The following is a 25,419-nucleotide window of genomic DNA, read 5'->3' on the forward strand; positions in this document are numbered from 1 at the left end:
TGGTACATACTTCCGTATGAATTGAAGGACCCGAGTTCTGCACTTAGTAGGACAAAAGGCTCTCTAATGAGGCTACTGACATTTTATATTCATTCATCTTCTGTTGTGAAAACTCAATGCATAATATTTAAAGGGATCCATGGTTGGAGGAAGGGATTTTGTTTGTAAACAAAACAATAGAAGTGCGAATTAGTCACAAAAATTGCTATAAATCTGCATTTCTTGTTTCATTGGATTTAACAAGTACGTTTCTTCTTTACAAACAGAAAGAAATCCGTAGTTCATTAGTACTTTCCATGCTGCAGCAAATGCTAATGGAAGATAAGGCAGATCTGGTACGAGAAGCTGTGATCAAAAGCCTTGGCATCATTATGGGATATATTGATGATCCAGACAAATATCAACAGGTATAATTCGGTTTGGGTTTTGTATGTATGAAATGTCTTCTGTAGTTATTTCATGAATTGGGGGTGCATAATTTCATGTACTTTTAATAAATCTTTTCAGATACTTTTAAAACTTTTGATGGTTTATATGAATACTGATTTTATTGTATCACCAAGACCAAAAAGAAAACATATATGTACAAGTATCACTAGAACCTCAAGTGTAAGCCTCATACAGAAGCTTCTCTAATAATTCATAATTTGCCTTCAAGAACATACCACTTCATTGGCCACCTGATACTATTAACCAATTTGGTATCATCACTTGCTAGCAAAGATTCATCTGCAACAAAGCCTATTTGTAGTTCAACTTAATACTGCTTAATAATGTTTCAGATAAGTGAAAATTAAGAGCTTCTCATCCTGCCGTTGCATTTTTGAAGACAGAGTGGTAAAATGTGTTTGTATTAATTCTGGTAACTTGACTATAGAGAAATATTAGCATGGTCATTGGACCACCTACTGTTTACCTTTGTGGATGGGCTTGGAATATCTGCTGAGACACCTCCATGTACTACATTGTTCTATTTTTATTGGTGTAAAATTTTTAAAATAGATTATAGTCTTTTTCTAGACTGAATGTTTTGTGTAGCAAACTTCAGCATGAATCGTAGGAAAAGTAATTATATTCTTTATTTTGCCAGGGCTTTGAACTGCTGCTTTCAGCTTTAGGAGACCCTTCAGAACGTGTAGTTAGTGCAACACATCAGGTATTTTTACCTGCTTATGCTGCCTGGACAACAGAACTGGGAAATTTACAGTTCCATCTTATACCTACACTGCTTAATAAAATTGAAAAATTGCTCAGGGTATGTGTTCAGCTGTTTCTACACTGGAGAGTTTTCTTTGTATCTTTCTTACCTTTTTTAAAAAAAACTTAAAAAAAAAAAGTAAATAACTGTTACTTAATGTTCTATGGGTGAAAAATTTTCTGGAGATTTTTGTTATAACTCCATAACTTTTATTTGGCCTTTGGAAGAAAGAAAAGAACACCACCACCAAACCCCTCAAAAACCCACAAAAACCATGCAGATGCTTCTTTAACAATGTTTTACTTTATAGCCCGATAATCAAAGTGCAGTTAGAAAATGCTTGCTTGAGTCTGTGACCAGATGATGTGTTTTATTCTGAGTGCATTTACCCTATATTTAAATGGTTTTAAAGTGTTACATAGTGTGTTTTCTAATGAAGTACATTATTTATTAAACAAAAAAAAATAGAATTGAATGGTTTAGTTAAGTGGTTTGCAGTTATGAACCATTTTGCACACTTGATTTGGTAGATACCTGGAAAGTTCTGGAAAATAGGATATCTCGTAACAATCTAACACGTTTAACCAAGGTGCTTATTTTCAACAGTACAGGCAACTAGTCTATTCAGTTTTTAGATGCATTGGTCTCTAAGACCAAGGAATGCCATTTCCAAAATAAAGATTTTTCTTTCAGAACATTTGTATGTTCATCAACATGAACCACTAAATGCCAAAGGCGATGTTGCTTAAATCTGTTGAGGAGAAGTTACTTAAGGGTGACGGAGGGATTTGGATGGTGACAGAAAGTAAGCTTGTGGTTAGGATAAATTACGATATAATTAGTGTTTCTGTGTAGAAGCTCATCACAGATGTGTTTGACTTCTTGTCAGGGAATGCATGCCTAAGCAACAGATCATCCAAACCAAAAACTTTAACTAAATGTCTGGTTTATTTCAGGAAGGAGAACATGGCTTGGATGAACATAAGCTCCACATGTATCTGTCTGCTCTGCAGTCTCTGATTCCTTCACTCTTTGCACTGGTGCTACAGGATGCACCTTTCACAAGCAAGGCTAAACTTCAGGGAGAAGTACCACAAATAGAAGGTAAATGATTAATTTCTGATGTGTGGAATTTTTATAAACTTAAGTAGGTGACAAATCTCAAATCACCATTAACTGTGAAGGAGTAATTTTAGCAATAGCCCATATACCTGGAATTCATGTGTATTTAGGGTTATGAGATAAACATAAGTTGCAAGATATATGTATAAACTTCAGATTTTTAATAACACGTTCTCTGTACAATGATGTTTTGAGTTTCTGCCCGCAAGCATTTTTTTCTAATCTGTCTGTTCTTTTTCTTGTATTTTCATATATAGCAAGAACAGAGAAATAAACTCAGGGAACCTGTGTTGTGTTATTAATGTTCCTTCTTTAATGTTGCTGAGTTGATGGAGAATTTTTTTTTTTAAGACAGATTCCAGCATAAGAACATTTGTCATGACTTTTATCTTTCTTCTGTTTTTTCCTTTTTTGGGAAAATGCATTTCTACTTCATTTCCTCCCTCTGCTCCTACTTCATTCCTGTGAAAGAAATCAGTCTTAGACCTGAACCCTTATCAGATATTTAACTAATTACAAGTATCAGTTTATTGATACAGAAGAAATACGTAAGTCATGAATATTTACAAAAATGTTTGTAACTATATGGTATCCTTTTGGATTTTTTTTTGCTTAGCAGTATTCTGCACTGTAAGTTACAGGCAAAATGGCTTCTTTGTGCCCAGTGACATAGCTTTATGTAATCCAATAATAGTTTGCAATAAAATACTTCTTTGTCCTAATACACAACACAAATTGTGAAGGGGGAAAAAAAATATTTAAAAAATACCATTTTGCCTTCTGATTTGCCTCTTAAGTATTTTTTCATATTGGTCTCTCTTAGCAAATCCTTAAATAATGCTTCCTTTTTCCACCCATTTCTATGCTTGCTGGAGAGACCTGGTTATCACAAAAATAGTTTTTATTTAATCTGTCATTATTTCTCTCCACTTCTTAAAAGAAACTTTTGAGAAAACAAAGCAATCCTTAATTGGACTTCCTAAAGGTGTCTGAAGAATTGTTTTCCAATAATAGCCAATAATAGCTCACGAGGGCTGGCCTCAATTTCAGTTAATTCATACACATGAAAAATTTTATGGAGTGGGAAAAATACAGCAAGAGCTTCACCATCTGTTAAGTATCTATGTAACATCTTAGCAGACTGAATGGCCCAGTGGCAAAGTTATACTTAGATCAGCAATCCCAGACTGTAGGATGTTTTCTCCTATTAGAAATACTTTTAAAAGATATTATTGGTAATACCTGCCACGTGCTGATAACAGTGCAGTGTGTGAAGAGGCAAAGAATAGGTAACCACTTTAAAGGAGAATTCAGTGGTACGTTATTGTGCATTAATGTGAAAATGTTAAACACACCATGATAAAACACATCCAGCTGACCTGAGTCATTTGAAGATGAGCTCTTTTTGCCTGAGTTGCTACTGCTTAAATAAGTAATTCAAAAATTTCAGGCCTCAGCCTAGTCTGACACTTTCTTCCTCTACAAAAGTGGATGAAAAAGTCTCATGTACTTTTCACTAATCCAGTAGCATTGTAGGAACTGCAGGCTTGCTTTCTTGAATTCTGCAGTAGGAAAGATGATGATCTTGTCACTTAACTTCACTGCTGAGTAATTTTAAGTATGCTTGACATGAATTTGGAGTAATAAAAGCAATATTAGTGTAGCAGACTTTCAATCCCCAGGTATTTTAATGGTCTAGAATTTTTTGGAGGTCTTGTTTTTCCTGTTTAAATTATTCTCTTCTGATAATTCAAATAACTAAGGAGATTGGGGAGGAAGTGTGCAGTGTCAAAAACTACTTCATATATGAAGGTTGAGCAGTCAGATGATTAAAGTGTAGCAGAAGAAGTCAGGAAACCTTTCCTGCAAGTCACCCTTCTGTAAATCTGCACTGTATTGTTTGTGACCTTCCATAATCTCCCTGTGCGTGTGTTTTCTCTTTTTAAGTGAGGGTTATGTAATCTCTTCAGGATTGGATTTAACTCACTGATTTTTAAAAAGCAGTTCAATAACCTTACACAGAAGGCACTAAAGAGTTTCAGACTTTCTCAGGTATCTTTACTGACATCACCTCCAAGGTATTGTCATCATCTTTTGTTCATGATCGCTTGTTCTCTGCTGTTACAGTCACTAGATTTCCCCGACCTGTATCACCTCTTCAGGATGTGGCCATCATCATTGGAAGCCGTGAACAATTAGCAGTGCTGTTGCAACTGTATGATTACCAACTAGAACACGAGGGTACCACGGGCTGGGAGACGTTGCTATGGGTAGTCAATCAACTGTGAGTTAATTTGTATCTTGTGATTCCTAATTTTGAAATGTGTCAAAATTAATAGTTCTTAAGCGTGATTACGTTTAATACCTATTAAACATAAGAATTTTAAGTGTAACTATGTTTAAGAACCATTAAAGAGGAAAAGATTGAATTTTTGTAGGCATTTTAATTTTCTTGCTGAATTGACTTTGATTTTATTCACTGCTATCTAGCAGAGTGTGTAGGTAACTACTTGCTACAAAAAACTGTGTCTTTGCACTACTTAGTCAATTCTCTGTTGAACTGAAGATTGTTGTATTTGAATATCTCATGAAATACATTGTTCTGCAGTAACAGATGTTTGAAAATATAGGTCAGATTTTTCTGGCACTTAAACCCTTGCTTTGTTCAAGGGTCAGGAATTGTACAGACCATGTAGATAATTTTATTACAACCAATAGTTCTGTATGTGTGTATATATATTTTTATTAGCATAAACAGTAACTCTATACAAATAAAACTGGAGAGAAACAAAAGATCAAGAGCAGTGTTTGATTTCCTTTTGTTTCCTGATTTTTTTTTTTTTTAGGTTACCACAGCTTATAGAAATAGTTGGCAAGATCAATGTAGCATCAACTGCCTGTGTCCATGAGTTCTCTAGATTTTTCTGGAGACTTTGTAGGACATTTGGGAAAATTTTTACAAACACAAAGGTAAGATACTACCTTAAATATTCTACAAAAAGAGTACCTTGATAATGTATATTCTCCATACTTACAGTGTGTCTGAATACCTGCACTTTATGTGACCATTATATTTGCATGTCACACTGATGCTTCTCCACAAGTACATTTGAACCCACTATTTTAAAGCGTCTTGCATCCTTTTGATTTCTGTTTTTGACCATTTTGGAATAGCCTTCTCATCTTGCCCAAAAAGCAAGGATGATTTTTTAAAAACTGTATTCTTCATATTTGCTTTGTGAATGGCATAGGGAGTGGGAGAGGTCATCCTAATTCTAGTGATTAACGGTTTTCTTTCTTCAAAACAGCATACTGTTCAGTGGTTTTGGTGTACATAAGTAGTCCAGCCTATACTTGATTGGAAATTTAAAATTAATGCTTTCTCTGCTTAAAATATTTTCTATAGATAGTATCTAAACATTTTTATCAAGGAAATATATAATTTTTCTCAATAAAATAAGTTCTGAATATAATTCCAAAATATTTTAAGGGGAAATTATAAAACCTGAGAGGATTACCTAAAGATAAAATTACAAAACAGGGTTAGCATTTTGTGCTGCCTCTAGAGGAGATTAAAACCAGTCTCTGGTCTTTGAAAGCCCCTTCTTTAGAACCCTTGCTTCTATCAAATTGTTCTGATACTGATTATCACAGCTATATTTTTGGAAGAGAGCGCTTCATGGACAGCAAAGATACAAAACAAAAAAAATATAATTTTTTTAACATTTTAGCTTGGTAGAAATCATAAAACCTAAAACCCAACTAAGCATATTGCCAAGAGACTTCAACTTTTGGTATCAGGAATGCTAAATACTGCTACCTCAGTGTGGGTAAACAATATAAATTTTTACTCTCTTATGTCATACTTTCAATTTTTTTAAAAGCTGGCTATGCTTTTTAAAGGGTTTTTTTTTTTCTTTGTGTACCTTCAAAATGTCCTTTTTCTGTTGGTTTTTTTTTTTTTTTAATTCTTATTTTTTTCGTAAGTTAATTCACACTGGTAACAGGTTTTCTTACGTGGGATTTATCATCCTTTGTATAGGTAAAACCACAGTTCCAGGAAATCTTAAGACTGTCTGAGGAAAACATAGGTAAGTAGATTTTTACTCAAATGAGTAAAAATTGTTCTTAACCACAGCTGGAAAAAAACCTGTCAGTCTCTTGTTCAAATAACATTTTCAGACTGCAGTTCTCAAATTTGTCATCTTTCTGAAATGTTGAAAATCTAGTCTTCATCTGAATGGAACAGACTGATGTTGTAGGTTGTGTGTGTGTATGAAGTATAAATAAAATCTCAAATCCAAATTTTAGTACATGTGTGCCTGTATAGATGCATATTTATGTATATAAATTCTTCATGTATATATTAAAAGATAAATATATATAATACTTATAATACACATATAGGCCTACCTTTCTAATATATATGATACAAAATATATGGTGTATATCTATAATATATACACACATATACATATATATAAAAAACCTAAATCCTTCCCTGTGTTTCTTTAGATTCCACAGCGGGTAATGGAGTGCTAACAAAAGCCACAGTTCCCATCTATGCAACAGGGGTCCTTACGTGTTATATTCAGGTAGGTTTGTTTTCCTGTTTCTTTGTTAAATGTATAAAAATATGTAAAATTTATTCTACCAAAAAAACCTCACTGTTTTCTTTGAAAACTGGTAGTGTTCTTATGCTTTGAAGATAGAGAGATAAGTAGGCAGTTGTAAATACATTTAAAAGCCAAGTTTTCTAGTCAGGTTGTCTACTACATTTAGATGATAGTCATCAGTGTTGAAACCTGAATTCAGTAATTCTTAAAACGGCATCTGGCATTGTCACCACTGCTAACTCTTGGACATTGATAGCTGCCATGTTCCTTTATCAAAAATATTAGTTGTTCCATAAATGGGTTCTTGGCCATTTAACTATGACCCTTGCAAACATAATTTTGCAACATTTACTGAAACAGGTAAGCAGGTAAATTGCCATTTGGGGCACAGTTGGAATCCAAAAATTTTAGTGTTACCTAATATTAAAATAAACATAAATAATACTGTTTAATCCTCCAGTAACTAGCAGTTATGGACTGGCATGTGCATGGCTTACAGAAAAAAATAAGTCCTTCATCTCACAAATGTTTAGTGGACTGTGAGCAATCACAAACTGTCAGGAGCCATGAAAGTGCTTAAGTAATCTTTGTAGAAGTTTCTTTAGTAGAACTATTTGGGTAACATATGCACGAGTATGTGCTTAGTTGATAAAATACAGAAATACAGTTTCTTCTTGTGTTTGCTTTGAAATGCTCTTGTTCTTAAACCACATTTTTGAAGTTCATAAGAAAATTGTTAAAGACTAAATCTAGTTTGTTCTCGTTCATAGTTTGTCTCGTTCATAACTGCAGGTCATCACAACCACAGCAATACTTCTACTACATTTAACATTATATGCTCTGCTTTCAGGAAGAAGACCGCAAGCTCTTAGTCGGATTCTTAGAAGATGTAATGACCATGCTTTCACTATCCCACGCTCCTCTTGACAGCCTGAAAGCTTCCTTTGTGGAACTGGGGTAAAGAATATACCTTAGAGTTGACTAGATCTAAATACATTAGAAGTTTTTATTAGAACCTGCTAATCTGGCTGTAATTTTAGTAACTGTGATGCTTCAAGTGAATAAAGGGTATGCATGCTTTTTTCCCTTGGTCTTTCATTAAAATATTTTTTTTTAATCTCTAGATTAAAAATTTAGTAGTAAAAAAATTCTAAAGTGGAAAAAACCAAACCCATCCACAAAACACACAAAAAAACCCAAACAAAAAAAATAATTGTATTTTCCATACTGGTATGATGTGCTGTAGATACGTGTTTACATTAAGTTCAGTGTCATAATTTCTTGACAATTATATTCTTAACTTTTTTTTTTAAAAGGAACTTCAAAATACAACCTATTTTCTAGACAGCAACGTGTTGCATGTCCTTCAGAATGAGATAAATGTTCTGTATCGTTCAGAAAGGATCAGTGTTCGTGGTTTAGATTTGTTGAGCAATGAATCCTTGAGACTGTGTGTTGTAGGCATAGGACTTTTTCAGGGATTTAGAGTAAATTTTCTTCTTTTTTTTTTTCCTTTTTGATTCCCCAACTGTTTTGTTTTAGTGCAAACCCAGCTTATCATGAGCTGCTCTTAACTGTCTTATGGTATGGAGTTGTCCATACTTCTGCTCTTGTTCGATGTACAGCTGCTAGAATGTTTGAGGTAAGTTTATCCTTCTTACACCTTTTTAAATCTAGAGTGTATTTTTAAAAACAGTGATTCAGATAATATTGCTTCTTAAAAATTACAAATGGCTTAAGTTGTGTACTGTGTGATGGAGCAGGAAATTGTTGTACAGTTGTTTCTGTATCTGTTCTCTCTTCAAGGGCACATCTTTTGGTGACAAAGCAATTTGTCATTAACCACTTGCAAGGTGTTTCTGTAGTAACTGTGTATGTGTTCTTTGATCTGCTACTGACTTGATTGTTGCATTCTGATTATTGCATGCTGAAAAACATTTTCCAGTTATGAAAATGCATTTCATTTCTAAACTTTGTTCAAACCAGAATAAGATACACTGTCAAATGTGTTTGCTCAGTTCTGTAGATAAACATAAACAAGAACCTCTCTGAGTTTTAACATTTGCTTTTGCTATTCAACACATCATCAGTAGCCTAATTCACAAGTTACTGGTTTTTTCAGTACTTTTTGTGTATACTTGTACAATGCACCTGCATTGTAATTCAAACTAGTTTCCATTGGTGCCAAAAATGGTGGTAAAAACATACATTTAACCAATTATGTATTTTTTGTAAAAATTAAAATAATTTGCCACTACTTTACTCAACACAGAGTGACAACTTTATCTTTCCCTTAACATCTATAAACTTGTTCAGAATAAAGACTGTTGTATTTAACTAATAAGGTTGCTTTTATTTCCACATCATGCCTTTGTCTCATCAAGAGTTAATTTAAAAACTGGGACATACTCTGCTTGCTGAACAAAAAGATTTTTTTTTTTTTTTTTTTTTGCATATTAGAAAGACATTTTTGTAATCACACTATCGCACTACGTTTTGTTTTTAAATTGCATCTCTGCCACATTTGACTCATTTGGATAGCTTTGCAGTGGTCTTCTACCTGAACCTGCCAGGTCGTCATTTGCAAAACCAGATCTCAAGCCTGCCTTGGAAGAAGGAGCGCTTAACATAACCATTAGTGTTCACTGCAACACTGCAACTCATTGCAGATAAAACATTAAACAGCTACTTTAAGACATACTCTCAGTTACAACAGGCTGTTGTCTTGGTTGCAGTTTCTTTTCAAATTCCGCTGCACATTGATTATTTTTAGGCAGTCCTGCATGCTTTTCGACTTCTTGTTTCCCAGTATACTTCATTTTTTTTTCTAAAGCATAGGCCACTTTGTCCCAGACACTTTCTCACTCGAAAATAGTATCATATTGGCACTTCCTTGATAGCCATAGCATACATATTTATAACTGGCGATACGGAAATTTGGGAAGTCACCTGTGTAAAGAGGTGGTAATAGCTGGTTTTACTTTCAGAAGATTCCTTCCTTCAAGGAATTTCTGACATCTCAGAGGTTGCTGACTGGCAAAGCCCAGCGATTAGATTATAAGAGAAAGAGTATATCACCAGCTGGACAGCTATGTGCATACTGCAAAGGTTCTGAGCCGCATGGTGGTCTGTACAGCAGCGCAGAGACTGCTGTGATTTAGGCCTGACAGATTATGCTACCAAACCTTTACAGTCTCTTAGGGACTGGAAGGACACAGAAGTGATTTGGAGCCATTCTGCCCCTTCTCTCCTTTGGGGGCAGGAAGCTTTGTGCTACCATTTGTAAGGTGTAGTATGCATGAGTAGCGGTCACACATTGATCTGGAGGAATTAAAACAGGATAAAAATTTGCGTTGTCTGTCTCACTGTAACCTTATGTGCTTCTATGTGGCTTTGCCCATCCAGCTGTTTTCTGTTGCTTCTGTGTTAATGTTTTGACTCAGTAGTTTCCCATTTGAATGTTGATGCAAATGGATTTGATTGCTGCTGGTTTGAACATGAAGTGCGTAGCATAGTTACAAGTGCATACATGAGTTACAAGCTTTGTTGATCTGGGCTAAGGGACATTTACCTTCAGAATGACACTTGAATTAAGAAGCACGTTCCATTTTCTGTAAGACAGAACGATGCTGTTAACCATACTTTATCATAATTAGAAGTGTGGCAGCCCACATAATCATGGGGCTGAAGATAATCCTAAATTGTTTGTTAATTATACAAATGCCAAGCATTTTTTTTTTCAAAGCACTACATTACCTCTAGGCTTTTCTCAGAATGAGGATTAGTAAAAGAAAACTCTAGTCTCTGTTACTTCAAAATTGAAAATAGTAAGGATTCCCTATTTTAATCAATGGGAAAATGGGTAAATCTGTTTATGAGAGTAAGATCATTGTGTATGTCCTTAACAGCTCTTTGAAGTGTAGCCTGTAAGCTGAGCACATCAGCACTTTTTAAGTTGCTGCCACTGTAAATGATCATGGAATGCATTAATGTTAAAAGGTAGTAGTTGAACTGACATCCCTAATATTTTGTGAATAACAAGTATAGGAAGTCACAGATTTCCCCCTCCAGGAGCTTTGCAGCAATAATGCGTATGTTCTTACACAGTGTAACAATTCTCTCCCCGTTCTTCCTTTTCCAGTTATTACCTGTAAGGCCACAATATGGTCAGTGCATGTGTGCACCTGTGCATGCAAGCACACACATGCATGCACAAATACTGCTTAATAGAAATTATTGCTTTATATAGAAAGCTTCTGGAAAGTCAGGTTCCTTCCAATCTTTCACAATTTATTTTAAATTCAGAGTTGGTAAAGCAGGAATGGTCAAACAAGTAGCAGAATGTAAAACCTTCCCCAGTTAAAGGGTGTAAATGTTGCCTGGTTTTAGTACTGCAGGATACACTAACAGCTACTGCTTTCCCCATGTCCTATGGATCCTACATGTTCTCTTAGAATCACAGAATAGTTGGGGTTGGAAGGGACCTTTAAAGGTCATCTAGTCCAACCCCCCTGCCATGAGCAGGGACATCTTCAACGAGATCAGGTTGCTCAGAGCCCCGTCCAACCTGACCTTGAAGGTTTCCAGGGATGGGGCATCTACCACCTCTCTGGGCAACTTGTGCCAGGGTTTTACCACCCTCACTGTGAAAAATGTCTTCCTTAGATCTAGTCTAATTCTGCCCTCTTTTAGTTTAAAACTATTACCCCTTGTCCTACCCCTTTTCCTACCTGTTGTGACACTGCTGGGGGAAAAGCATAGAATCTAATTAGTGTTCATGATGAAATGTGAATAATTAGGATATAGATTAATATTCAAAAGACGTTTCAAATTTCTCACTGAAACTTCTGGTAAGCTCTTTATGTTTATCTTCTAAAAATAGCAAATATATGGAGACTTCTTTATGTGAGATACAAGATGGCAGTGACAAGGCTTAATTAATGGAGAAAAAAACCTGTTTTGCTGAATGTGGAGAAAGTTTGGAACTTGTCATTTTTTAAAATCAGTAGGTTTTCACATGTAGAAAACACATAAAGGGCATCTGCTACGTACGTAGCTATACATAAGTATATACTTGCTGTGTAAGTTATATAAAAAAAGTCACCTGGGCACATATAAATTTAAACAATTCCCACATATTTATGGGCAACAACATAAATTTCACTGTGATATCAGTTTTAAATATTTAGGATGTACTGCAAAAAAATATATCTCTTCCTTAGTTTGCAGAAAGACTTGATGAAATATACTTCATGGATAATCCAAGGGTTATCCATTTTCTACCTGCGTAGACCAGGAAGGGAAATTTGGGATGTTTCACATACATACCGCTTGGATGGTGGTTAAATCTAAAATAGTTCTGAAGGACTTTGAGGAAAGCTTAGTGGCATCTGGGAATGTGCTCCTTGTCACACTGCAAAAGGTCTGAAAGGTATCACTCAGTACGGGGAAAACTGCACGTATTTGGCCTAGCTGTAGACATCTATTTTTCATGTTACTGCCCTATACTATATAAATACCATTCCATTGAGTTAGGAACAGCATTCAGATTAAACTGTCACACTCAAATTGGCATCGTCTTAGTATTTAATTATATATCATTCTATCTATAATTACAACACATAATTATATTAGGTTTTGAATTATAATACATAATTACTTGCTAAACTTTTGAGAGTTCAAGTTGTAAAATAGCTGAAGATAGAGAAAACATCTTATTGTTGAATTTGTCAGGTTTGTGCTGATTGCCAGACCACTTCAGCTTTCTTCATGCCTTTGCATATATGAAGCACTAGCATAGCGGTATTTGCTTAGCTTCTAATTTTGGTTTGCTTTTTGTGTTTTTTCTTTCTCTCTCTTGGTTGTGCCGTTCTTCTTCCCATGATACTGTGCTCGCTCTTTCCGTGCGTCACCTGTGATACCCCCCTGCTCCGACCATTCAGCTGTTGGTGAAGGGGGTACATGAAACTCTGGTAGCTCAGAGAGTTGTTCCTGCTCTCATTACTCTCTCCAGTGACCCTGAAATGTAAGTTTCCTGACTGTCTTATATACCTAGCATCCCTCTTTACTTCGGAAGAAATAACCATCAGTTCTGATTCTTATTCTAGCTGAACAAAAATTGAATTACTTTTAAACACGTGTAACTTTTAAATCACTTATTTGTAAAGAAAAAGTTTTAGTGCAACACCTAGAACTAAACTGGATAGAGTTGCTGAATAAACTTTAAATAGGAAACTAAATCAGTGTCATTTAATTATTGTGGTTCTTTATATTTAATCATATTCTCAGTTTTGAAATTTGTTCAAATTATTTCTAGCAGAAAGCTGGATAGGAATGTGTTCTGTAATGCTGTCAGCTTTACTGCTGCAAAATGAAATATCATTTGCATTACTGAAAGGCAAGATAGTTTTGGCTGTATCTAATTTCCAGTAGATAGCTGTAGTACTTCAATTCTGATGTGATATTTCTTTCAAGCTAAGGAGGGATGCTTTTGCTAATCTCACTAACAGGTTGTTACTAATAAATGCTAGAGCATGAATAGAATCTTAATCATTTTAATGTCTTATGTGGGTGACTAAACCAAGAAAAACCCAAGAACCTGCCTGCCCATCCTCAGTCACAGCTAACCCAGTTCTTCAAGTTTACCAAACCGTTTTTTATTGCATGTTAACTGGTTTACAGCTGACTCTCCGAGGCATGAGTGAAGCCTTAGTTGACAAGCGCATTGCTCCGGCCCTTGTTACCTTGTCCAGTGATCCTGAATTGTGAGTTTCAGATTGAGACCTTGAGTTAATCCTGTCTGTCTTTTTCCTGATCTGCTTTTTTTGTTTTGTCATTGCTAGCAACTAATGTACCTTAAAGTACTAATTTTTAAATTTTGCTGTATTTTTAATTAATTGTATTCTTAATGTTTCATACATCTTAAAGACTCTATTTTTCTATTGTAGCTCAGTAAGGATTGCAACAATTCCTGCTTTTGGGACCATCATGGAAACTGTTACTCAGAGAGAGGTAAGACATCTGTTGTTAGGCTGTTGTTTTTGTAGCATAAGAAGTGGGTGATTTTGATAAATCCAGAAATCTAGTAATTTATTAATGAACTTGGAGGAAAAAAAAGCAGTAGCTTATAAGTTATTTCTTCCTTTGTTATATCCTCTTCCAAAATGCTTTCCAGTTTTGCAACGGTCTTTGGGGTTTTTTTTAATTTGTTTGCTTGTTTTGTTGCTTTTTTTTTTTTTTTAAACAAACCAAACCTCTTCTAAGTAACAAAAACATTTCCTTCTAAATATCAGACCAAATATAAACAAAGAAAAACAGATGTGTAGAGGAGGAGGCCTGTGCTAGAATATGGGAAATCCCATGCTCAAAATGTTTTTTAAAACATTCTCCAATACAGTTCAGAAATCCAAGTCTATTATTTCCAAATAAAATAGCTTTACTATAAAATGCTGACCACAAAGTCGTGGTGGGATTTAGATATCTCCACAGAAGTATACTGTACCATTTTAGATGCTTTAGGATATCCTGCTTGACTTTCAACTACTTTGGAAGGGCACAAGTCTCTTATAGTTCCTGTCATATCTGCTGGTTTAGCCCATGGTGTGCAACATGGCATTGAAAGGCATCATAGTGACTTACCTGAAATAATCTGTGAGGATAATATAGATATGCAATTCCTCCTTGTTTTTTAAATGGTGAAACTTCATAATAGATCAGAATTCTGAAATAAACACCCAGAATTCTGCTGTAAGTGGTAGAAATACTGTATTTTATTTTATATAATAATTGTATAATCAAAATTCTTCTTAAGGTCCTTGCAACATTTTGCAGAGCTTGCATTCTTCCTGTAATTTCAACATATTCTAAAAGAATGTGTTTGAGGAAATGTGAGTAAGAAGTCAGTGATGACTCACAAGTACTTGGAAGATGGATAAGTTACAATTTTGTAGCTTGGAATGCATGCCTATAATCAGTTTGGGAAGAATACTGTTTTGTTACCACACAAAAATTACTGTATCCGTTGCACTAATTATAATAAGCCTTAGGGTACAGAGGTGATAATGCCTTCCAAAATGTATCAGAAAATGTTATTTTTAACACTCTGAATGCAAATTAAATACTTATGTCATCTTAGATACATATGTATTTTCAGATTTTCTAGCCTTTAGTTGAAGAAATCTTTTTAATTCCATTGATTTTATGATGCTTACTTTTGCATCTGTCATTTGCAGAAAAATTTTCAGCATACTAATTGAGATATATTAGAAAAAAATTAACATGAATTAATTTGTAATAAAGATATTAATAGTAAGAGGGAAATTTTTAATAGCAGGTGAAAAATCTGAGTATTGAAACCTCAGGAGGAAAGACCAGCTACATCGAAGTACCTCTTTATAATTAAAGATAGATCAGATTAAAACACTACTATTAACAGTCTTTAAAATGTAGAGCTGCATCGAAGAGTTTGGACATCCTGTCAGAAAAACGTTGTAAATTAACAGAAGGTCCAAGGTTTATCATCTGAAATATGCAAGATTATAGACATACTCTGAACTGACCATAATGGTTTCTAGCATCTTCATTCTTTTGTGTATTTTTTATTTCTCTGGGAATATTTAAGCTTCTGGAAAGAGTAAAAATGCAGCTGGCATCTTTCCTGGAGGACCCTCAATATCAAGACCAACATTCTCTGCATACAGAAATCATAAAAACATTTGGAAGAGTTGGACCTAATGCTGAGCCCAGATTTAGAGATGAATGTAAGTTGCATCAGTGGGAAGATGCAGTCTTCCTCTTTCTGTCCCAAAGCTAGTAGTATGCTGGTTATATTGATTCTTTTTTTTTGGCCTTTACAAAGAGTTTGATGAAAAGTCTTGTTTTCAGAGTTTGATATATCCCAGTACTTAAAGACTTTGCTAATACAATTTTCACTTTACCTAACATTGTTGTGTATACAAAACACCAGCACACGGTGATGGATGATTTCAGAGCCAGAGGGGACTGATCACTTTGCTGCAGAGCAAATTTGAAGTTGTCTTTTTTTTAATTACTTGACATGTGAAATGCATTCCCCCCTCCCATTGCTTCACCACCTGCTGGCATATAAATTTCAAGTATATTCCACACATCTTAAATGTAAGTGCATCCCAGATTAACAAAACGTCTTTTTTTTATGGTCTTGAAATGTGAAGCACGTAGAAGAGCAAAGTCAATCCTTAGACTGTCTTAAAAGATACTTGTAAACAAAACATGAGTAGCTATCATGCCTCCCAACTGCAGGCATCTAGTTTAGAAGGCTAAACTCATTAGATAGGCTTCCTCTATAGTCAGTGAAGATTTCTCATGACATGCATATCTCTGTCTTATCAGCCATATTTATAAAACAGAACCATATTTTAGACAGCTTTAGTAACAGGAGAGTAATAATGTCACAAAATATTTTCTGTAAACTGTTACTATTTCAAAGGTACACTGAGATACCATTTTATTTTAGGTGGTGTTGCCACAGTTTTATTTCAAGTTTGAGTTGACCAGCTAAATCCACAAGGGCAGTCCCATCAAAAGCTGTTATTTGCAGTTCTTATTCCACACTGATGTGTGATGCTTCGGATGCTTGCAGTTGCCACTTAGCAACTGTTTAATGCTAAGCAAGTCTATGGAAAGCAATTTCAAATACTTATTCCAGTATTTACTTTTACAGTTGTTATTCCACACTTGCATAAGTTAGCCTTGGTCAACAACCAGCAGTCCGTGGATTCGAAGAGACTGGATATCGCTACCCACCTGTTTGAAGCCTACAGTGCTCTTTCCTGTTGTTGTATCCTTTTTTTCGGGGAAATTTAGCTGTTAATTCTGTGATGGGGGGAGAAGGTTAATACCTGAGAAATAACTAAGTTTGTCTTTGAATGTGTGTTGTAAAACACAATCTGCTCAGTATAAAGAAGAGGTTTCACAGAAGGTGGGTGTGGTGCGTTGACCTTGGCTGGGTGTCCGGTGCCCACCAAGCCGCTCTATCACTCCCTCAGCAGGATGGGGGTTGGGGAGAAAGTAACATGGAAAAAACCTCGTGGATCAACATAAAGGGAGTTTTAATGAAGCAAACGCAAAGGCCATGCACAGAAGCAAAGGAAAACAAAAGATTTATTCTCTAGTTCCCATCAGCAGGCTATGTCTAGCCGCTTCTCAGAAAGCAGGGCTTCAGTACTCATAGTGGTTCCTCCAGAAGACAAACATCATAAGAATGTTTGTCCCCCTCCTCCTACTACTTTCCCTTAGCTTTTACTGCTGAGCTGATATCATATGGTATGGAATATCCCTCTGGCCAGTTTGGGTCACCTGTCCTGGCTGTGTCCTGTCCCAAGATCTTGTCCACCCCCAGCCTGCTGGTGGGGGGGAATGGAGAGACAGCCTTGATGCTGTGCGAGCACTGCTCAGCAACAGCCCAAACACCGGGGTGGTATCAACACCTTTCTGGCTACCGATGCACAGCACTATGAGGGGCTGCTGCGGGGAATATTAACTCCATGTCAGCCAGACCCAATACAATGGAACTGATAGATACTTTAAAAAAAATACAAAAACAAAGCCCTTGATCTTAACCAATAAATTAAGAAAAAATAGGAAAAGAATGGTATGGATGTATGAAATACATGAAGTTAAATATGTTTAAGATCTTTTTTCTTTACTATTAGTCATGAAGTGCCAAATGCTGTTTGTTTTCTTGGGTTTTGTTGCTGTAGCTTGTCCCTGTGTTCAGAAGAATAACATTATCATAAGACAGAAAAAAATTTTGTATCATTTCAGAAGACAATTCTTGTAATACCTTAACAACCTGATTTTTAGTTATTTCAGAGGATTTAATGGTCAATCACTTTTTACCAGGACTTAAGTGTTTACGAACTGACATGGAACATCTCTCGCCAGAGCATGAGGTGAGCAGCTATGTTTGCTAACAGAGTATGAGATGCAGGTGGCAGCAAAAGTTGAAATGTAATAGTATTTAAAGCCGAAAGTTAAGGAGAGCTACCACAAGTGGTATCAAAACATAGCATTGAGGGGTTTTTTGATAAGGAATAGTTCACATGATTTAAGAAACAGTAAAATGTATTTCTAAGCTGAGGACCTCTGCAGTGAGATATTCAACTGTCAGAAATGCATGTAGGAACACAGGTCTTTGTAGACTGAAGAAAAAGGAAATGAACACTAATGGAGATTGGAACTCATAGACATTAAGTCAGTAGCTGAAAACAAGAGATGTAGTTTAGTTGCATGTTGGGAAAATCTTGACAGTATGAACGTTTCAAGTGATGGAGGAAAAGATTGAATCAAAATGCACAAAGGAACTTCTTTCTGGTTTTTGAAGGTTAGTAGTGCACTTTCATGGATTACTTTGTACTTGAGAAAAGTAATTACTTTTCTTTATGTTTGCAAAAGTTACTTAATTGAGATGACTATATTCTCTAGGAGTTCTACGTTCTTATACTTGGTAATAAAGTCCATTCTTCCAGGTATATTTTAGTCTAATAGCCTATAGTCTCATTCTTTTATTTTTTTTATATTATTATATTATTCTATATAATTTACAATATGTGGAACTGGAGGTGAACTAATTTGAGGAACTTTCAGACCTAAAAGGAAAGAATCTCATTTCAGAGAGCTGAGTCAGAAGGTACAGGAGTGACCTGAGCATCAGTAAAAGGCAACAGAATTGCACTTCCCTACCACGGCAGCACTGGAGGAGATCTGGCATTGATGATACTGTGTATTCAGAGTGAGCTGGGAGGTGTTTTGGGAAGAATATATCTGAAAGCTGCTGTAGGCAAAAGTTTGATTTAGTTTAATTTTCTGTGTTCTATCATATTCACTAATGGGATAAGTGATACAAATACTAATACTTCCTTTTTGTATAGTGGTTAGTGCAACTTCTAAGGTTTAAGAGCATAGCCAGTTAAAAAGATGCCCTGAATTAGAACGAAAGAGCTTATTTGATTGAGTTTGAGTCTTGTAGCCAAAGAAGGAATTGAGGGCTTAAATAGGATTAAAAATAAATAAATAAAGACAACTCTCAGTCCTTCTTTACTACAGTCTGCATCACTGTGATTAATTGGCTTCAGGCATGATGCCAAGTGCTTTATTTTTTTGACCAGAGAGAAACATAAATTTAAAAATATTTACTCCTGCTCCAGTGGGTTAGAAAACTCACTACAGCTTTTACTGTAGAAATGCGTATTTGGTGCTTAATCAGCTCCTTGCTACAACAGGATGTTTGTAGGCACCATGATAGAGACCTCTGAGGCCCAGTTAGTTCTAGCGTCTGTCTTTCAAGACTTCTGTCTTAAAATTGTTTTCGGAAGTAAATGTGATTTACTGTTTCAAATAGTTAGACATTTGCATAAACAGAATTAACCTTTTTCTCATTATTTTGATCACTGTGGTGTTACTCACAATTCAAATGGCATATCAGTTACAAAACCACATTTTCTTATTCACAGAGACTTGGCTCTTGTGGTTCTAACATCAGTACAGATGCTCCTCTTGGAAACGTAACGTTTGTGGAATTGGCTTGTGATCCTGTCAGGCAGTGTTTACCACTCATTCCTCATATCTGCTTTCCTTTCAGTCATATAAACAAAAGTGGAAGTTGGGCATTTAAGCCAGACCCTATCATCTTTAAAATAAACATTTCACCTTATGCAGATATTTCAAGATACTTTCCATCTCAAGTTCTTTCTTCCTCCTTCTCTACTTGCTTTCTATTTCTTTTCAAAATAATTGGATTTTGAGTTCATGGTAGTGAGACATAATCAGTATTTGATAAAAATATTTAGTCCATCTGCAGTATTGTTTATAATACTTAAGCACATCTTATGTCTTTTAAATGTCTCTGAATACAGAGTTAGATATCTAAAATATCTCTCTCAAAGGAGGTCTGAATTATTTCATAGTCAGTCCTATGATCAAACAAAGAGACCCTAGGGGTGTGAGCCATATGACGCTATATTTATACCATTCCTCTGTTTCGCCCTGAACTTTTAAGACAAATTAATTTGTGGAAGAGGGAAGAATTGCTCCTCTTCATCCAAGAATTATGTGGCCTTCCCAGAACGAGCTGTGCAGTGGATGTGGACTCCATCCCAGTACTCAAATTATTCTGGGTCCTTGCTGAATCAAGACTTCATATTGTTGATATTTGGAACATCTAGATTCAGATAGATGTACAAAAATGTGGAAGTGCTCCAATGCATGCGTAGAAATGCGAAGTACCAAAAATTATGGCTGTGCTTAGAAATTTCAGTTTTCTTTTGATACAGAAAGAAAAGCTTGCTTTTTCACTGGAATTCTGAATGCATTTCTGTTGTACCTCTGTATTCTTGAGCTTAAGTACTTGCATAATATTTTATACAAATGAAGGACTGCAAATTTAGCAGTAAGAGTTGTAGTCACGTAGCCATGGACACTCGTACGCAGGTTTGAATGCTGCTTTGTGAAACGTTCGAGGATGTATAACATCTGCTACCCAAGTGGTTTCAAATGTTGAAGTAATAGTTTTGGAGAAATAGAGTGAGCACTGGCAGAGACCAGACCAAGCCACATCTTATCAGTGTAATAAATGGTTTCAAAAGATACTTTGTGCTGCAGCTATCTAACAGGCATTTGACAAACCAGCTTTTTTATGTAGATAAATACATTTAAAAATAGTTATCACTTGGTAGTAACCACTAGTGACTGATCTGTATTTTAGAGCTTGAAACTAGTTTTTTTCCTTTAGTGTATATATTCAGGTTTTGGTGAGACACTGCTAATTTTAGTTACTTGTAGCTTTGAGATTTTAAGTTTAGTGTCTCAGAGAAAGTGCTTAGCTTTCTCCTGAGCTGTGAGCAGAGGAAGTTTCCATTTCTGCAGGGGGTACGTGTGTGTATATATATATATCTATATGTGTGTGTTTATAGTTTCACACTCTGCAATTGTTTTCCCTAAGTGTTTCAAAAGCTTTTGCCTTAATGTGTTAAAACAGTACTGTTGTGGGAAGGGCAGGGAGTAATATACCTGTCCAATGAATTGTATGATTTCTTTCAAAGCCTGCTATTGGGAAACGTCCCTTTATTTTTGGTATGCTGGAGAAATGTAAAATGTCAGTGTGGGGGTGTTTTTAGTCTTATATATTCCACAGAAACCTATAATGCTGCAATTGCTTAAGTAAAGAAAAAAAGCCTTCATTCATGGAAACCCTGGAAGACACCAGTGAAATGATACCGTGTTTTCTTTAGCACTTACTTTCAAGATGTTGTCTCAGGATGCCATTGCACTTTTTTATTTTCTTTCCTTGCTTTTTCTTTCATGCATAATGTCGGTAAAGATACAGATTTTTAAAGGTGCTTGAAAACTCTCTAAAGGAAAACAGAGGGAAGATGAATGAATGTCAAAATTAATTGCTGATAAATAAATGTATTGTTTGAAAAAAGGAAGATAAGGAGGTGTGTTGCAGAAGTATGTTTGCTTTAGCTCTATTTTAAAAAAACAGGGGAAGCAGGAGGGAGTCTTGAACTCCTGTAACTATTTCAAAAACATTTTCTTCCTTAAAGTATTTTGAATGATTTTGTTGTTTCTAGCCACAAAACATTATCAGACGGAATTTAAGTGCACTTGAAAAATAACAGAGAAACTTTTTAAACAGTTCTGCGTATGTCAGAATTAGGTGCGGAGTAGATTTTGTATGAAGTGTTAGTGCAAAAGACAAAATGTCATGTATATCTCTTGCTTATGTGTCTCAGGTCATTTTAAGCTCCATGATAAAAGAGTGTGAACAGAAAGTGGAAAACAAGACCGTCCAAGAACCGCAGGGGTAAGACTTCCACTTCTTTTTTTTCTGTGTGTCCACATTAATGTTCTGTGGAGTCTATTCCATAATGGTGTCCAAGGCTTGTGACCAGAAATCCCACACTGACATATTCTGTATTTGAAAGCAGATTTTAGGAACTTTAATTCAGTTTGTGGTTGTTTCTGTCTCCAGTGTAAAAAAACAGGACAATACATTTTTACTTGTATCATAGCAATGATATTCTTGTTTTCCCATGTTACTTTTTTCTTAATTTTTTATCCATTTAAAGCAGTAATTGAATTTCTGTCCTGAATCTGAGAAAGCAGGGAATGCTTGGCCGAAGTGCTTAGAGCAACGCATGTGGCACGCACCTCGGCACCCTCTTTCATGGGGGTAGCCTGCAGGCTGAAGGGATTTTTCTGGTTGTGGTGATGACCTGCTCCAGGCTCCTGTCTTTGCTTGTATGTGACTAGCAGACACAAGAACAGTTTCTCCAGTGTATAAACTGGCCTACCTGTGTGAATACGCTGTTTAGTAAATATGTCAGCTTTGGGAAAATGCCACCTATGTTGCGCTTCAGTAAAACACACATTCTACAAATGCACAGTAAACCCAGCTCTCCAGTGAGGCATCTGACGCATGGTGTATATGAATCAATTCACCTCATGGTAGAGGTGGTATCATATGTGTGTGTGTGTCTCTCCTGATAATAAATGAAGCTAACAGACCCACAAATCTGGAAAGCTAAGCATCGCTGTGATGAGGTGTATGTGTTCTTTAGCCTGCCTGTTGCCTGGAATGGCATACCAGCCATATAGGTACCATATCCGTACCAGGGATTATTACATAACTTAAAAAAATCCTTAGCAGTGTTGCCAGGAAGAGTTTCAGAAGAAACAGTAGGTATCTGAAAGAGAGAATCTGTCCTCAGTCCTGATACCTTGCCATGAGAATCAAGACAATTACTGAAACTTTGTATCTGTAACAAACTGATAGAATTTACTTCTTAAAAGAGCTCGGGCAAAGTCCTGGAAGCAGCTGGTAGTTTGAGAATGACTGAAATAGGGAAGATGTATAAGAATTGAACGGAAGAGACATGGTGTGGAAAAAGAGTCTCGTGCACCAAATAAAATACCTCAGGCTTTGCAAGTGGCAATCAGCCTGTTCACTGGGGTAGTTGATAATGAAAGGAGTTTAGTGAGAACTGAATCCATTTTAAACATGAGCATCAGGTCAACTCTTAAAGGTGTACAATAAATGAACTTTAGACTTTGGAAGTGAAATAATTTTAAGACTAAAAATGTCCAGGTTCTACAACAAGTCACAATCCATAGTGTATCTGTTCTAATAAGGTAGTTGGTTCTGTCTAGTCATGTAGAAGTCCTGTCTGAGGGAGAAGAAATACAAAATCTTCAAGATCTGAAGAATGCACTGTCGGTCACCTTCTTTCTTCTTTCCTGTTCGTGTGGCAATATTATGAAGTAGGGACTGTACTGATTACGTGTATTCCAGTTGGGTGGCTATTTTCATGATGAAATAGGTATTTCTTTGATGTGTTAGTTATTCACAGAATAAGAACAGGTTTAGTTGACTTAATCACTCCACAGGCATATTCCTTGCTTGCAACCTAAATAGCCAGTCAGTCAGGAACCAAAAAACGTATTCATTCATGCTGCTGTTTTTACCCAGGGCTTCTCACTGTGTTACTTCCTCAAGTTTTGTACTGTTGCCCTCATCCTTTTTGCCTTTGCTTAAATGGACCTTTCTAGCATGCATACCTGTGTGTGTGTGTCCCCAGTACTCTGAATGCCCATCCCCGTCCTGTATCCTTCAAATTCTTCAGCAGCAATGTATTTGCTTTTGTTTTTAAAGAATGGTGAATGCTTAGCTTGCCTTCAGCTATATTAAAGGTTGGCACTTAAGCCAGCTATTTCCTCAGAAAACAACCTACCAGTAATGATTCTTGGCAAGATAGAAACTTGCTAGTTGCCCCATTAGACCCATCCTACTTTTTGCAAGTAAGCATGAGTTTTATCAAGGTCTTCCCTGTACTGTGTACCTTATATAGTAGATACCCGACAGGTAGTTTTGCTAAGGCAGGATGAACAGCCAGAGTCTTTGCAGATCCGATGCTAAGCAATTGCTGTAGGCTGTCAGCAATCAACCTGTGCAAGGACATCCCTCCATGTAAGCAATGACTTAGTATTTTGACTAACAAGTTGATTCATTAAAATCAGTTGCATACATGGGCATCTGTTACTTTGCAAATATTTCCCATGTCTGGGTTTTATTGGACTTTTTTTTTTTTTTTTTATCTACAGACGAACCAATATTCTCTTTTCATTTTGTTTTTAATTCTTTGTGCAATAAAAAACCACCATCTCGGACTTTGACTATGTAAAGAAGAAAATAAAAGCAGTGTATGTATCTAAATACATAAGATAAGACTTTCATGTCTGATAAATGTCTTTTTGAAGTAAATTAATTTATCACTTCTTGAGCAACTTCTTGACAGCCTTTTAAGAGAGATCATCAGAAGATATGAAATTGATTCCTTCTCAGGCAAATGTATTCTGAAAGAAATTTTTTCTCTCCCAGCATGCAGCAAATGTATGCAATATCAAACTGATTTCCTTAAAGAACACTCTTAACCTTAACCTGAAGGGTTTTTATTATCCTATCTGCATTAACTGAACTGTGAAACCTAAGGTTATGAGACAAAATTCCTTTGCAGAGCTCTTCCTAATTCTCAAGTGGTGCTGTTCAGTTGGACAGGATTTTAAATTTTTTTTCCCCAAAATGTGTGCTTTTGCCTCTCTCAAATGTTTTAACTTATTTAGTTCATTAAAACTGTTTTCTGCATGGCTAGAGTTTGAGTGATCAACTTTTATTTCATGCAAGGTTTAGACTTACCTTGCTTTAGCTGGTATCAGTTCAGACATGTTAACCTAAATGTAAGAGGTCTGTATTACTTAAAATCCCCCTTATGAAAATATTTTGAAATCACAGTTAGTCCTCTTAAGCCTTTGCAGAAACAGAGAAATGCAAATATGATACAACATCCAGTGTATTTTCTTTTAGAATGCAACTGCTGAGAACTGTAAGATTTGAAAAGAATAAGTCTTCGCAATGTGTTCTTTCAGTCTTTAATTAGCCTTCCCCTTTCTTATTCAAAATCAGGCTATGGTTGCAATCTTTTACTGTATAAAATTAACATGAAACATTTTACCACTGAAGAAATGACCTTTTCATGTACGTGAATATGTCCTTTTTCTTGCTAAGCCCTTACCAATTTCAGTTCCTAATTTCAGTGTTATGTATGTGACAAAGAATTTAAATGCAACTAGGAGATAAATTACTGATTTTTGTTAACAACATGAAAATGCATGCACAAAACTAAAACTGGATGCAAAAGCAATCATAAGATTCTGTTGAATCTATCTTGTCTTTGCCCCTTACTGTTAGAAAAGGTTGGTCAAATAATATGGGGTCACAGAAATAAGTTGTTTTTTTTAAAAAAAGATGAAAATTTCTCCTTTTTAAATATTGGACAGCCACTTTTGTTTAGCAATTAACAAGGTATTTCAATCTTGGGTAACAACTTATGTTACAAGCTGATTTTTGTAAAATGTCCAGCATGAATGTTTGTTTTGGCCTAAAGCTTC

General features: G+C 35.6%; 1 protein-coding gene across 1 annotated transcript in view; it reads left to right on the top strand.

Moving 5' to 3' along the window:
• RELCH (RAB11 binding and LisH domain, coiled-coil and HEAT repeat containing) overlaps positions 1–25,419 on the top strand; it is a gene marked incomplete at its 5' end in the record, with an annotated part of 86,566 nt that overhangs the window by 56,699 nt on the left and 4,448 nt on the right. Inside the window, 15 exon segments of the mRNA XM_082015327.1 lie at positions 267–407; positions 1,091–1,255; positions 2,155–2,302; positions 4,448–4,604; positions 5,167–5,290; positions 6,363–6,411; positions 6,836–6,915; positions 7,787–7,893; positions 8,479–8,578; positions 12,879–12,961; positions 13,884–13,947; positions 15,557–15,695; positions 16,637–16,753; positions 17,779–17,867; positions 21,708–21,778. Coding sequence (XP_081871453.1) covers positions 267–407; positions 1,091–1,255; positions 2,155–2,302; positions 4,448–4,604; positions 5,167–5,290; positions 6,363–6,411; positions 6,836–6,915; positions 7,787–7,893; positions 8,479–8,578; positions 12,879–12,961; positions 13,884–13,947; positions 15,557–15,695; positions 16,637–16,753; positions 17,779–17,867; positions 21,708–21,778 — 1,634 coding nt within the window.

The sequence above is a fragment of the Phaethon aethereus genome, assembly GCF_964289735.1.
Source record: "Phaethon aethereus genome assembly, chromosome: 2".
Lineage (NCBI taxonomy): Eukaryota > Metazoa > Chordata > Aves > Phaethontiformes > Phaethontidae > Phaethon > Phaethon aethereus.